At 41.7% G+C, this 16,320-nt stretch overlaps 1 protein-coding gene across 2 annotated transcripts in view; it reads left to right on the top strand.

The window, feature by feature from the left end:
* KIAA1549 (KIAA1549 ortholog) overlaps nt 1-16,320 on the top strand; it is a 161,021-nt gene that overhangs the window by 70,037 nt on the left and 74,664 nt on the right. For both annotated transcript variants that reach the window (XM_061198794.1, XM_061198793.1), the window contains exons 2-6: nt 6,373-9,069; nt 10,164-10,252; nt 11,348-11,525; nt 13,404-13,534; nt 15,763-15,946. In XM_061198794.1, the coding sequence (XP_061054777.1) occupies nt 6,423-9,069; nt 10,164-10,252; nt 11,348-11,525; nt 13,404-13,534; nt 15,763-15,946 (3,229 nt within the window). In that variant the 5' untranslated portion in view covers nt 6,373-6,422. The remainder of the gene's footprint in view (nt 1-6,372; nt 9,070-10,163; nt 10,253-11,347; nt 11,526-13,403; nt 13,535-15,762; nt 15,947-16,320) is intronic.

The raw sequence follows: 16,320 nt of genomic DNA, 5'->3' as shown, positions 1-16,320 counted from the left end.
TACGTATGTGTTGTACCGTCTATACAGGAGAAAGTGGCTTAGTGCTTGCTACTCAGAGTGTGGTTAGGCCTGGCCCCCCCGGGAGCCATGCAGAAGCTCAGCGGAGGCCACCCCCCAACCCCAGCCCTGCTGGACAGTGCCTGCATCTTAACAAGATCCCCCATCACGCGTGTATCATCCCCATTCCTTTCTCTCTGTCGTCACAGAGAGAACCTTTCACTCTTGTCTGACCTAATGCTTGAGAGCTTGAAAATTGATCTCCAGGGCTTGAAATTAGAGTCTCTGAAGCCTTTTCTGCCGGGAGAGACTCCCCTGGGTTTTCTAACCTCTTCCTGAATTAACGACAGAAGTGATTCCCATGGCATTTCAGCAGCTGTCTCTTTAGAGTTGATTTCTCTCTTCTGGGGCTTGGCCAAAAGGAGGGGGAAGAAAACCTTCACAGCTTGGCTCACCTCACAGTTCTTAATAGAGGTTTTTGTTTCTCAGTTTTACTGGCTAGGAGAATTTTTCATTCTTTTGATCACTTTGCCTTTCCTGTTCCTTGTCCTTTGTAGGCAGAATTGATTGAATTCTAATTTGCATCAGATACTTGGGCTCATAAATTAGCCACTAAACGCTCCTTTCTTTGCTATTTTATCTCTTGCCGTTTTCCAGTGCACTTACGAGTATGTTTCTGATTCATTTTAAAAGGGATCTTGCTCTCTGTTCAGGTCTTGTATTTCAAAATAAATCATATCATAGCAGAGTTTTAAAACAGACACATAAAATAATTTATTCTTAGGAAAACTGTAAAATCTTTATGCTACATAGTTGTACATATTGTAATTTTATTACTTCTCAAATTTATAACTTTTTAACCTTTACTGTAGAGAAGAACAGCTGCTACTTTACTGTAGTTGTAATAAGTATCATTTTTACTTTTACCCATGCTTGGAATGTGGCAGGTAAATAGTAAAAGCACATAGACAAGAAATCCTAGAGCCAGGTTGCATGGAAGACAACCAATGCCTAATAATATTGCTATGAAATAACCTAAAATCTCTGAGAAATAGTTTTCTTCTTTTATTGTCTGTTCATTTTTAAAAGTCATGTTCCGTATGAAGGAGTGTGACCCTTTAAAGTTAGCAGCTTCTAACATCTACCCTTCTGAAACTCTTCCAAAAAAATTTCAGAGGAAGGAACACTCCCAAGTTCATTTTCTGAGGCCAACATCACCCTGATACCAAAACCAGACAAAAATGTCACAAAAAAAGAAAACTACAGGCCAATATCACTGATGAACATAGATGCAAAAGTCCTCAACAAAATACTAGCAAACTGAATCCAACAACACATTAAAAGGATCATACACCATGATCAAGTGGGATTTATCCCAGGGATGCAAGGATTTTTCAATATCTGCAAATCAGTGTGATACACCACATCAACAAATTGAAGAATAAAAGGAATATGATCATCTCAATAGATGCAGAAAATGTTTGACAAAATTCAACACCCATTTATGATAAAAACTCTCCAGAAAGTGGGCATAGAGGGAACCTACCTCAACATAATAAAGGCCATATATGACAAACCCACAGCAAACATCATTTTCAGTGGTGAAAAACTGAAAGCATTTCCTCTAAGATCAGGAACAAGACAAGGATGTCCACGCTCGTCACTATTATTCAACATAGTTTTGGAAGTCATAGCCACAGCAATCAGAGAAGAAAAAGAAATAAAAGGAATCCAAATTGAAAAAGAAGTAAAACTGTCACTGTTGACAGATGACATGATACTATACATAGAAAATCCTAAAGATGCTACCAGAAAACTACTAAAGCTCATCAATGAATTTGGTAAAGTTGCAGGATACAAAATTAATACCCAGGAATCTCTTGCATTCCTATATACTAACAATGAAAGATCAGAAAGAGAAATCAAGGACACAATCCCATTTACCATCGCATCAAAAAGAGTAAAATACCTAGGAATGAACCTACCTAAGGAGGCAAAAGACCTGTACTCAGAAAAGTACAAGATACTGTTGAAAGAAACAAAAGATGACACAAAAATATGCAGAGATATACCATGTTCTTGGACTGGAAGAATCAGTATTGTAAAAATGACTATACTATCCAAAGCGATCTACAGATTCAATGCAATTCCTATCAAATTACCAATGGCATTTTTCACAGAACTAGAACAAACAAATCTTAAAATTTGTATGGAGACACAGAACACCCTGAATAGCCAAAGCAGTCTTGAGGAAGAAAAATGGAGCTGGAGGAATCAGGCTCCCTGACTTTAGACTATACTACAAAGCTACAGTAATCAAGACAGTATGGTACTGGCACAAAAACAAATATAAATCAATGGAACAGGATAGAAAGCCCAGAGATAAACCCACACACCTATGGTCACCTAATCTATGACAAAGGAGGCAAGAATATACAATGGAGAAAAGACAGCCTCTTCAATAAGTGGTGCTGGGAAAACTGGACAGCTACATGTAAATGAATGAAATTAGAACATTCCCTAAAACCATACACAAAAATAAACTCAAAATGGATTAAAAACCTAAATGTAAGGCCGGATACTATAAAACTCTTAGGGGAAAACATAGGCAGAACACTCTGACATAAATTGCAGCAAGATCTTTTTGGATCCACCTCCTAGGATAATGAAATAAAAACAAAAATAAACAAATGGGACCTAATGAAACTTAAAAGCTTTTACACAGCAAAGAAAACCTATAAACGAAATGAAAAAACAACCCTCAGAATGGGAGAAAATATTTGCAAATGAAGCAACCAACAAGGGATTAATCTCCAAAATATACAAACCGCTCATGCAGCTCCATATCAAAAAAACAAACAACCCAATCAAAAAAATGGGCAGAAGATCTAAATAGACATTTCTCCAAAGAAGACATACTGACAGCTCAGAAGCACATGAAAAGATGCTCAACATCACTAATTATTAGAGAAATGCAAATCAAAACTACAATGAGGTATTACCTCACGCCAGTTGGAATGGCCATCATCAAAAAAATTTACAAACAATAAATGCTGAAGAGGGTGTGGAGAAAAGGGAACCCTCCTACACTGTTGGCGGGGATGTAAATTGGTACAGCCACTATGGAGAACAGTATGGAGGTTCCTTAAAAAACTAAAAATAGAGTGCCGTATGTTCCAGCAATCTCACTCCTGGGCATATATCCAGAGAAAACCATAATTTGAAAAGATACATGCACCCTAGCGTTCACTGCAGCACTATTTACAATAGCCAGGACATGGAAGCAACCTAAATGTCTGTCAACAGAGGAATGGATAAAGAAGATGTGGTACATATATGCAATGGAATATTACTCAGCCATAAAAGAGAACGAAATAATGCCATTTGCACCAACATGGATGGACCTAGAGATTGTCATACTGAGTGAAGTAAGACAGAGAAAGACAAATATCATATGATATCACTTATATGTGGAACCTAAAAAAAGCATACAAATGAACTTATCTACAGAACAGAAATAGAGTTACAGGTGTAAAAAACAAACTTATGGTTACCAGCGGGGAGAGAGAGAAATTGGGAGATTGGGATTGATACATACACAGTACTATATATAAAATAGATAATAAGGACCTACTGTATAGCACAGGGAACTCTACTGAATACTCCGTAAAGACCTATATGGGAAAAGAATCCAAAAAAAAGAGGAGATATATATATATATATATATATATATATATATATATATATATATATATATATATATGATTCACTTTGCTGTACACCTGAAACTAACACAACATTGCAAATCAACTATATGCCAATAAAAAATAAAGTAAGCAACTTCTATCTGCTGTAAGTTTGTAACTTTCAGATGCTAATGGAACCAGCTAGAAATATTTCATCTATATAAATATATGACTAAATATCACTTACAGATTTTGGTGTATACACACAAAATCTGTTCATAGAATTTTGTCTTAACTCTTGATTTTCATCTCTGCTAGTGAGTCACAGATTCCTCTGGATGCCCCCGTTTCAGCTTCTGTGCAATGTAACAAGCTATTTTAATTCTATATTATGTCTTTTGTAACCTTACAAATTACATAGTTTTATTGTTCATTTATACCATCAATGTTTGTTTAGATTTAACCATATTTTTATCATTTGTTTATTCTCTGTTTCTTCTCAGATCTTCGCTCTGGGATAATTACCTTTTCTTTTGAGGTATCAATGTATCCTTGTTTAGAAAGACTTCTGTTGGTATAACCACTTTTTTTTAATCTGAAAACGTCCTTATTTTAACAAATGGAGAGTATTGCTGTTTATTCAAATCTAGATGTCAATATCTTCTCTCAGCACTTTGAAGATGTTATTTCATTGTCAATTGGCCCCTAGTTCTGTGAAGTAGTTATCTCATGGTGTAATTGCCATTCCTTTTCTCTGAACGCCTGTACATTTCTCTTTGTCTTTGGTGTTCTATGGTATCATCATGTGTATAGGTATGAGTTTTTAAAAAAAAATTCACCTGGTTTGGGATTCTTTGTCTTCCTGAATTCAAGAATTCATGTCTCTTACTGTTTTGGACAGTTCTTAGAACTGTCTCTTTGAATATTGTCTCTGCCCAATTCCCTCCATTACTGTTTTTTAAAACTTTGATGAAATATGTGTTGGACTCATTCTGTGTTCATACCTCTTCTCTTTTTTACGTTTCTCCTCTTTTTGTTTCTTTGTGCTACATTCTGAGTAATTTCCAGGTCTGTCCCCCAGTTCACTAAATCTCTCTTCAGCTGTGTCTAAATTGCTGTTTATTACATATTGTATATTGAGTTTAAAAATTTTAATTATTATATTGTTTCATTTCCAAATATTCTTTTGGTTTTTCAAATCTTTCTGACCATTTTCATAGCCTCTTGCTCCTTACTCATGTTTTCAGTCCCTTCTTTATTATTTTAAATGAATTAAACACACTTTCAAAAATGTATCCTGTAATTCCAATATCTGAAGTCTTTACAGATCTGATACTGTTTGTGTGGGTTTCTTTTTTTTACTTTTGGGGGAGGTTTCTCTTGACTCTTTTTCATAATAACTTATTTCTTATGTGTTTTGTAACTTTGCAGTCATGCTTGAGCATCAGGCTGTCTGGTCCAGTGTCCCTCTAAGCTCTCTGTTTCAGTGTTCCTCTAGGACCTGTGCCCTCGGCCTTCATCAGGGGTCTGGGCCATCACATTTCCTGCCTCTCTATACAGTGTACCTGAATTACAGATGGAGATACCTAAGCCACTTAAATGATAGTGACAGCTGTCACAAGGATGAAGAATATGAAAGTTTGAGAGGATGATGGGATGCTTTTGGCACATATCAGAACTTGGTCCTCAGACACCATTCATTCATTCATTGATTTATTCATTCACTTAACAGATGCTTATCGAGCTCTTAGTATATGTCACTCACTGTGCTAGGCACTGGGGAAACAGATCAACAGTTTCTGTCCTCAAGAATCTCAGAGTATAATGAGCAGACAGTTCATTTCAGTGGGGCACGATCAGGGATGTGACAGGTAGAACCTAGGGAGAGGCACTCACCCAGCTTTGGAGTATTGAGGAGGGAGGTAGTATCTGTGCTGCATCTGCAGGGCCGGTAGGAGTAATCCAGGTGGAGAGCCTGGGAAGGGCATCCCAGCCAGAGAGAGAATAATGTGCAAAACACCAAGCCACAGAGAATCTGGGTAGTTCGTTCGGCCAGAGCATTGTTGGGAAGGCGTGAGAGTGGAGCAGGGAATGATGAGAGGTGAGCCTGGAGGTAGTCTGAGGTCTGGATGTGGAAGGTCCTATAACTAGGAAACTGCTGAACCCTCTTCCCTGGGTGGTGAGTGATGCTGTCAGAGTGGTCATGATCATTTCTCGTAAGAGCCAACTCTTATGGAAGAAAAAGGACATGGGCTTGGGAGTCAAGGCAGGCTTATGCGCAGATACCAGCTCCACCTCTGTCCGGGTGATCATGTAATTGATTTAGTTACCTTCTCTCTTTCTCATGTGATAAATGAGAGAGAACAGACAAGACAGGCCCGTAAGGCCTCTTCCATTTATAGTATTCTGTGGTGTTGTGAGAAAGTAAGAGAAACATGTCAGTGTGTACACACACACACGCTTAAGTAAAAGTGGTGCTCAAATTTACGACTATTCGCAGGTATTATGCTGACAGTAACTGTGGCAATTTCTGGCTTCCAGTTGGTTGTTTAACTTCTTAACCGTGATCGCGGCTGTTCACAGTGAGTGGATATCTGTTGATTGAGGATATTTTTATGTCTGAAACAAAATGTTAGCAGTATGACTTTCATTGCCTTGCAGCTAAACTCAGCTGTTATTTTCTTTGTAGATGAGCTCCCTCTGGAACAGCACAACCTTTCTTTATCCTCCTTGGAGTTCATGCCAAGGGAAAGCACCGTGCACAGCACTGCACACGTGGCCTTAACGGAAACCGCTCCAGGGTCCCAGCAAAGCAGTTCTCTCCACGTCAGATCATCTCCATCCCCCAGTACTTTTGATACGAACTTTTTTAACCAAGGAAAATGGACCCAAAGTACAGCAGATCACAGCATCTTTGTGGCAAATTATGTGTCAGTGACGAGCAACGAGGTCATAGATGATGATGAAATGGATAACTTTTTGCCAGAGACTTCCTGGACCACTTCCCGTGCGGTTTCTCCCATACGATACGTCACACTCAGTCTGCCAGGGCTGCTCAAAGAAACCTTAGACTCCGTGCCAACTCCATCGTTACCCATCATTTCTTTACAAGATGAGGAAGTGACATCAGCCTGGCAAAACACAGTGCAACAACCAACAATGTCTGCTGAATCCCCCAATCATTTCAGTGCTTTTCGGTCAGCTTTTCCCACTTCCAAGGGCATAATTCCAACTCCTAGTAGGAACTTGGTGTTTTATCCTACTGATACTTACGGGCACGTTTCAAGTAGGACTTTGCCGGAGATTACGGCTTCAGGAGCAGAGGGCACAGAAACCCTCCTTCTCAGCTCGCAGTATTCCGAGCCTCGACCACCACGTGATGGCGTCACTCGGCAGCCTCCTCCCCCGTCAGGGCAGGTCTCACCGCCTCCAGAGGATGCTCTGGCTGCAGGTACAGACAGATACTCTGACGTGACTACTGCTTTGGGTCGAAGTCTGGATGAAACGGTCTCTCCAGGCACACACCGCTCTGCAGCTCTGTCCCAGATGGCCCTTGCCTTTGGCAGCAGCAGTGCACATTTGGCTCTGTTTTCAACTCCTCTTGCGTCTGGATTGTTCTCTACTCAATCAGCCGGCGTTTCATATAACCCCTGTCTTCCCGTCAGCTCCAGTGAGGCATCAGAATTGCCTGGCCATTCAGTGGTCCCAAGTCGTGCGGGTGACACTCACGTCTGGAGCCCAGTGTCTTCGTTCAGACCGTACACGTGGTGCGTGTCCTGCACTGCGGTGTCGCCTCGGTACGTGCTGTCAACGAGCCTCACGGAGAAGGACGTGGGCTCGGGGGATGGTGCTGAGACCCTGTCCCTGACCCTCTCAGAAGTGATCAGCGTCTCTCCACTGAGCAGCGTCACAGTGGACTTCTCTGAATTTGACGAAGGCCCCCAAGAATTTCATACACTTTTCCCCTCAAGACCGATGGTTCCCCTCTCTTCTCCATCTGTGGAAATCTCAGCAACGAGCGTCGGTATTTCAGCTGAGGGGGAAATGCATAGTGTTATGACCGCACAAGTGTACCCTCCCCAAGGCCACCTCTCTGTGCCTGTGTCACTTGACGCTGCTGCTTTTCGCTCCTCCTCTGTCGCCGAGACTCAAGTAATGCCATCCAGCGTGACAGCCGTGCTTTCCTCGGTCACCCCAGGTGCTCTCCTTGACTCTTCTTTCCCCATCACAGCAAACAGAAACACACCATCGCTTGCTGTCAGAGGCCCAGGTCTTCTTACGTCTTACAGTTTGGACCTGTCGGCACAGCCTTCGCTTTTCCCTGACCGAGAACCTGCCAGTTTTTCCCAGCGTGAAAGTGCAAGTATTTGGGAGTTTACATCCAGCTTTTTCTCCACTCCACCACTGGAATTCAGCAGCTGGGTCTCTCCATCTTCAGAAGTACTTGCTTCTCCGTCTCCGAGGTCAAGTGATCTGTCCACCTTCATTTCTCAGGCATTTTCTACCTTGGTTGAGACACTTCCGTTGACCAACTCTGTCAATTCTCGGTCACCTCAGCTTTCTGTTCCCAATTCCACGAACCTTGAATTTTCTCAGCTCTGGCCAAGCTCAGACCTTCTTTTAAGCACCTTCACTTTTCTCCCTAGTTACTCTGAAATGTCACTACTCTCCAGCTTTCCCTCCAGTTCTCCAAAGTTTTCTAAAGCACCCACAGTGTCACTCACAGATGCCGAAGCTCCTTTTACCTCAGCTTTCACTGCAGCTACCTCCTATTTTGAGTTTTCACTCATGTCCCATGAATCTGCAGTCCCCACACTGGTGCCCTCCAGTTCTGAGCCCATTTTGACTGCTGAAACTCACTTAACATCACTTTTGACTGCGGTTCCTACTACACCCGTTTTAACTGAATCTTCTGTCTTTTCAACCCTGACACCTTCTGATGGTGGTATCAGCGCTATGAACGATCCCACGTCCGTCTCACCCTCTTTCTCTGAAGTCATCCCTGTCACCACCGTGGTGGCCAGCACTGGGTACCTGCCATCAGCATCCTCGTTTCTTCCTGAGGTGATCCGCTCGCCTCTGCCTACAGAGCCGGATGGTACGCGTGGCCCATCATTCACACCCACAGATTTACCGAGGAACACCTCCACTGAACTGAGCACATCTGACACCAGTGCTGCCCCTGACAATTCTGTCCACACCACCCTGAACAGCAGAACCGTGAGTCAGAATCGCCATGAGGGCGGCACGGTTCTCCCCCCGCCATCCCTTCATCCCGCGACCACCCCCGCTTCCGAAGCGACGGTTCATACTCCAGCGCTGGTCACCACCAAGTCGCCATATGTGTGTGATATTACGGTTCCCGATGCCTATTTGATCACAACTGGTAAGGCCCTGCTTCGCATCACTTCTCTTGGTTGGGGTGATCTTCCAAAGGTGTTGATACGAAATGCTTATGTGATGTGTAGCATCGTGGCAAAGAGTGTGGGCTTTGCACCCAGACGACTCCTGGGTTGTAGGCTTCACTGCTTTGCCAGCTCCCCTGAGTTCTCCGGACAGTTAGACGGTTAGGCTTCTCTAAGCCTCAGTTTCCTCAACTATTAAACAGGGATGATGGTGGCACCTGCTTCTTTGGGTTATTGTAAAGATTTAAATGCAGTAATGCATATAAAATATTTAACCCAGTGCCCAGCATATAAGAAGCGCCCACAAAATATTACAAATTAGTAGCAATGGAAACAAAGGAAAGATTTAAAGGAGCCTTAGAAATGTTTGCTAGGATGTTTGTCTTTGGCGCTCATAACCCATTGGATGCGTAGATGACACGGTTAAAGCAAAACGCCTTCACGTTTCGTTCAAGCAGTTAGTTGGGCAAATGTGTAAGGGCCACCGTTGCCATTTCTTACTAATTTACTGTTCTGACTTTTCCTGGAAAAGAGGGGGCACTTTGTTCTTATATAGTCCTGTAAATGTCACTTGGAGCGGAGGAACATGGAGTGGCTCAGTATCCTCTGAACTGGGTCACAGACTCCGACCTTCTCCCCAGCCTGCAGTCCGAGTCACCAGCCGACAGGCAGCAGCTTCCCTTGCAGCTGCCGGCTGCTTTAGTCACATGAAACTGGAATACCTTTGATGTCATGTCTGAACAAGTCTGGTGACTGTGGCCCCTTGATCAGACTCTCCCACTCGTTCCTCCTGAGAAGTGGCAAGTTGCGCATAAAGTCGGTGCCCTGTTAATATGTACAGCATGTGGTTGATCAGTAACCTGGCTCTGTGTATTGGTGTCGATGGGGATGGGGGACAGACAGGAAGAAGGGGGAGAAGATGGCAGGAGAGGTGGAGCAGGAATGCAGCGGACGGACAGGGCAGGTGGAGGGGAGGAGGGAGGAGAATGCGCTGGGTCTTTTTTCTCCGTGCTGAGACCGAGGAGGGCCGTGGATCCTCTGCCTATATTCATAATGACACTGAACTAATTTGCAGTGCTGGCCCGCAGAGCTGTGCAGGAGTACATCATTATGTCCATCAAAGAGGTGTTGAGGAGCCACTTCAACCGTGTGGTGGAGCTCAAGGTGGGTGCCTGCGGCATGGAAGTCTGGTGGGGGAGTCCGAGTCGAATGCACATCATAATGGGAGTGGGACATGTGCTTTCCTCTCTCCCCTCCCTTCTCCTGGTGGACACCTACTCGTCCTTTGGATCTCTGCTCAAACATTGCTTCTCCAGGGAAGCCCCTTCTGACCCCAGATGAGGCCAGGTTTAGTCCATCACGGGGATGTGCTGGCAGAGCTGGAACAAAGGGCTCTAAGACCAGAGTTTGGGGTGATGACCTAATGATCTCGCTTCCCTTTATTTACACGGAAGGGCTTGGATTAGAGTTTAGAGTGAGTGCATATGTATGTTTCTGTACATCGAGTGAGATAGAGATAGATTTCTAGATGTTTTTTGCTGGACATCTGCCGGTGCCTTCTCTCTCCTGATAAGCTCAGAAAGCCCCGCTCTAGGCCTGCACCATCCTGAACAGAGCCACGAGCCACGAGCCACGAGCCACGAGCCACGTGTGGCTGTTGAGCATGTGAAATGGGGCTTGTTCCAAGTGAGATGTGCTGTCAGTGCAAAATACACACCAGATTTCAAAGACTTAGTGCAAAAAGGAATGTAAAATAGCTCAATAATTTTTTGCATTGCCTACAATTGAAATGACATGTCAGATATATTGGCTTAAGTAAAATGTTTTTAAAATTAATTTCACCTGTTTCTTTTTATTTTTTTTTAATGTGGCCACTAGAAATTTAAAAATCACATATGTGGCTCACATGTTTCTTTTGGACAGCTCTACTTAGTAGAGTAAGTGCTCCTTTTTTGTGAGGGGTAAGTACAGTAAAACACCTTGAATTCTCCTTAATTCCTTATTCAGTTCATATTATTGACTCTTCTTCTTTTTCACTGTCCTTGCTCTTGTAATTTTGTGCTGTTTTTGAGAAAGTTGACGGATATGTAAGAGGCATAACTAAAATAAAATTTTATTTATCTCTGAAGCAATACCCCTTCATTTCAAACTATTTATTTTCTTAACTTTTTTTTCTACTCAGTATGATTTCCTTTAAGTTTGAATTATGGTACCCTCAAATTTGATAATTATCATCTTTTGCATTTTTTATTTTCATAGGTTTATGAACTGTTCGCTGACTTCACTTTTCTGGTAACATCTGGTCCCTTCGTTTACACAGCAATATCAGTCATAAATGTACTTATAAATAGTAAACTTGTTCGTGACCAGACTCCTTTAATCTTGGCTGTGAAACCCTCCTTCCTTATGCCAGAGTCCAGGTTCCAAGTTCAAACGGGTAAGAAAATTGAGCATAGTTGTTTTGATTTGTAAATAGAATTTCACTTTATTTTTTGTGTTTCAAAATAATTTGGGGAGGATTATGTTAAAATTTCTTATTTAAATTTCAAAAAACTTTATAATTATGGAGAATTTCCAGCATATACAAAAGTACACAGAATAGTTTAGTGTACCCCCAGGTACTCATGGTATGGCTTCAACAATTTTCAACTCCTAGCCACTTCTGTTACATCTATACCCCTATCGACACTCCCTCCTCTCATGTTATTTTGATATGGCATCGTGTCGTCTCATTCATAAATATTTCAGCCTGTGCCTCTAAAAGATAAGACTATTAAACCTATATACACACACATATAACATATACACATACATACATATACATGCATACATATACATACATCTGTCCACAATATCATTATCACACCCCCTAAAATTAACAGTGATTCCTTAATGTCATTTAACTTTTTTTTTTGGCCGTGCTGCACGGCATGTGGCATCTTAGTTCCCCGACCAGGGATCGAACCCATGCCCCCTGCAGTGGAAGCGTGGAGTCTTAACCACTGGACCGCCAGGGAAGTCCCCTCATTTAACTTTTTATTATGGACATTTTTAAACATATACAAAAGTAGAGAGAATACCATATTTAGCCCACCTATGCCCATACAAACTTGAAAAATTATCAACATTTTTCTCAATTTTGTTTCATCTATCTCACACAAACTTTTTTTGAGTAAGCTAGAGTGTTTTAAAACAATACCAGGTATCATGTCATTTCACCCATAAATACTTAAGAATTCATCTCTAATGAATTTATTTCTATTTGAAATGTTGCAGTGTTGCATCTTTTGATGCTCCAATTATTATCTTAGATATTTTTCCATTTTAAAATGATACAAGTCACCTTCACCTTGCGTGTAGTCATTTGGTACAGTTGGCTTTCTACATTTCCATGATATGATACATATAAATAACACATCATAGACCCTCGTACACTGTTGGTAGGAATGTAAATTGGTGCAGCCACTATGGAAAACAGAATGAAGGTTTCTCAAAAAACTAAAAATAGAACTACCATATGACCCAGCAGTTCCACTCTTGGGTATGTATCCAAAAAAAACCAAAACACTAATTTGAAAAGATACATGCACCCCAGTGTTCATAGCAGCATTATTTATAGTTGGCAAGACATGGAAGCAACCCAAGTACCCCTTAACAGATGAATGGATAAAGAAGATGTGGTACACACACACACACACACACACACACACACACACACACACACACACACAGTGGGATACTACTCAGCCATAAGAAAAGAATGAAAATTTTGCCATTTGTAGCAACATGGATGGACTTTGAGTGTATTATACTAAGTGAAATACATCAGACAAAGACAAATACTGTATGATATCACTTATATGTGGAATCTAAAAAATAAAACAAGCTAGTGAATATAACAAAAAAGAAACAGACTCATAGATATAGAGAACAAACTAGTGGTTACAAGTGGAGAGAGGCAAGGGGGGAGGGGCAATATAGGCGTAGGGGATTAAGAGGTACAAACTACTATGTATAAAATAAATAAGCTTCAAGGTTATATTGTACAATACAGGGAATATAGCCAATATTTTATAATAACTATGGATGGAGTATAACCTTTAAAAATTGTGAATCACTGTGTTATACACCTGAAACTTATATAATAATGTACATCAACTATACCTCAATTAAAAAATAATAATACATCATAGTACTTCACCCTGTACTATGGATCAGAGTTCATTGATTTACACAATATTTTGTCCCTCTCCTCGTTACTTAATACTAAAGAAACACCTTGTTCATGGAACTGTGATACTGTCCTTCTTTTCAGTACTGCAATTTGTGCCTCAGAGTGTGGATACGGGCTTCTGCAACTTCACCCAGCGCATCGAGAAAGGCCTGATGATAGCTCTCTCTGAAGTGAGAAAACACCACCAGGGGACGTATAACCTCACGGTGCAGGTGAGAATAGCATTGAATGCAGAACAAGATGCTCTATCTTTTAAAGAGGAACTAGTTTCATAATGTTTTGTTTAAGGCACACTTAACTCTTACTAATTCCCTCCAGCAGAGGAGATTTAATTCACATGGATTAGAAATCATCTCTTTCATATACAAATCAATTTTCACTACAAAGTAAAGGAGCTGTTACAGTGGAGGATTACTGGACTGAATGTCAATATTATGACACAGTATGAGTGTGTTTCGTGTTTGGTAATTGCAATCATTGTTGCTTTTGTTGTGGTCATCCATGTACAATGCTTGGTGTCAGTCTATTTATCTCTTGTAGAAATAAAATACAGTGTGTATGTGTGAAAAAAAAAAAAAAAAGAAATCATCTCTTTCCATGGCATCAAGTCCACAGAGCATGAATAGGCTAAGTATATTTGAACGTTGTAGAGGAGCCCAGTAACCAGGGAGTTCAGATATGGTGAGCTGAAGAGAGATGAGCCTATGTAGGAAATGCAAGAATGTTCCAGAAAAGAACTTAAATATCAACTTTAAGTGTCAACTTAAATATCCAATGGGGGAAATGCCTAAATACACTAGTGTTTCATATTATGGAATTTCGTTTCATGGAATACCATGAAATGCAGTTCTTCACTCTAAAAACAGAGTATAGCTACTAATCAAAGGATAGGTTTTGTATGTATTACGTGGAAACTGCTGATGTTTTTACATTTCTTTGATATTTATCCCTCCATATTCTTTGTTCTCTCTTTCTCAAATTCATTTTAAGTACATTTTGGTGATCCTGGATTCACCCTCCATTTTTCTTATTTTTTCCATTTCTTTTTTAAATTCCCTATTTTTACAGATTTCTAAACCTTGTCCTCTAAGTTATTAATTTAGTCTTCAGCTGTGTTCATTATGTTATTCAATCCCTCTATTGAATTTTCTTTTAGCCATCATTGTTTTTTCATTTTTATTTGCTCTTTTTTCATTGCAGCCTTTCCTGTTATGATGCAGGCTTATCTTGAATGATGATACAATATTTCCTTGAAAGTTTCTGGAGACATTAATTAGTATTTTTAATATGTTGTCTTCCATGTACTAAGTTGTTGCTGTTTTCTCTGCATTCTTTGCCATTGTTCTGTGTTGATCTTGGTCCTTCACTTTCGTGCTGTTAGGTTTCTGTAATCACCTGTAGACCATTGGTGGCTGTCTCTAGGAATGAGGAAGCAGGTGGTTAGTTTTGGCACCTTGTTCATCTTTCCACTTCAGCTGTGGAGTCTGTGTCTACATAAGCCTTGTCTCCTGATGGGAGGATTCATTGGAGCCCTGGGTACCAGGCAATGTGTGGTCATGGACAGGCAGCATGGGCACCCCTGCCCACCGTGTGAGATGAGGAGGTTGTACCCTGGGGATGGAGCGAGTTAGTGTGTTTTTCATGGCAGAGCTGCTCTTTCTTTCCCTCTCTTTCTTTCTTTGTCTCTTGTGTGCACTGCGGTTAACTCCACCCACCTTCCTGCCTAGGGGGCCACGCCACGGTGGGTCTTTGGTCCTCTCAGGCAGGGAGCTCATCTTCCTCAGGGAGCAGTTCTTCGGGCTCCTGGGGTGAAGGTGGAGCTGCTAGCACTTCTGAGTTGGCCTGGGTGTGAAGTTGGAAGGGAGAAGGGAGGGAGACAACCGACTCAGCTGTTGGCACTCAGTGTTTAATTAGTGACCCGGATCATGGTCCCGCAGCCCACCCTAGTCTCAGCTCCTGCACATCTCTGCCGTGGAGGCCTCCTGGGGCCTCTGGGGGAGACCACTCTCAGTCTACTGTGGTCTGTGCCTGTGTGTGTTTGGGGTCTCGGTTCCCTCCATTCTGGTTTGTATCAACATGATCCCACCCTCTCTCCATCTTTCAGTAATTTGACAGAATCTCTGGTTTTCTTCCGTTCTCAGTGCTGTTGTGGATTTATTCCCCTTTGTTCATCTTGTTGTTATTTCAGTGGGATTTGGGGTGGGAAAGAAAAGGGGAGGGACTATAAATACATGTGCTCCGTTCCCCACTTAATGTAAAAAACATTTTCAATAAACTAAGGGTTTAAGAGTATTACAAAAGGGAACCAGGGTGTGAAGCCAATTACTCTTCCTTTAAAAAAAAACTTGGTGAGGGAAATTGTGAGAGCAAAATCATAGTCAGGCTTTTGGCTAGACATTTTAATTTATTTTAGAAGCTTATTCTGATTTCTTTCTTTCAGATCTTGAATATCACCGTGGGGTCTTCAAGGCTGGCTCCTCGCCGGGGCCCAGTGAACATCGTCTTTGCTGTCAGAGGCTCGCAGGGGTTTCTGAATGGGTCTGAAGTGAGCGAAATGCTAAGGAACTTGAGCGTGGTGGAGTTCAGTTTCTACCTGGGATACCCAGTGCTGCAGATTGCCGAACGTGAGTGCCGCTCTCCTGGGGACGTGGCTGCGAGTGCTCGTGTTGGTGGACCTCTTCTTTTCAAATAAAATAGCTAACAGAAATCTGGAATATAAATTGGAGCTTCTCAGATCATGCCAGGGTGGGCCTCCAGAACCCTCCTCTCCCACTGGGCTTGCTTTATTATTCTGTTTAGAGAGCCAAGGGCGCTATCAAAGATTATACCGGTTCTGGAAAAGGTGACACCAGAGAGACTGAGAACAGATTTTTGGTTTCCAGGGGTGAAGGATGCGAGGAAAGCAATTTTCGGGGGGGTGATGGGAATGTCTTGTATTTTTATTGTGGTGGTGGTTCCACACGTCCATGCATTTGTCAAAACCCATAAAACTGTGCAC

The sequence above is a fragment of the Eubalaena glacialis genome, chromosome 8 (genome assembly GCF_028564815.1).
Source record: "Eubalaena glacialis isolate mEubGla1 chromosome 8, mEubGla1.1.hap2.+ XY, whole genome shotgun sequence".
Lineage (NCBI taxonomy): Eukaryota > Metazoa > Chordata > Mammalia > Artiodactyla > Balaenidae > Eubalaena > Eubalaena glacialis.
The sequence above is the reverse complement of the archived record's forward strand: the minus strand, read 5'-3'. Positions and strand labels throughout refer to the sequence as shown.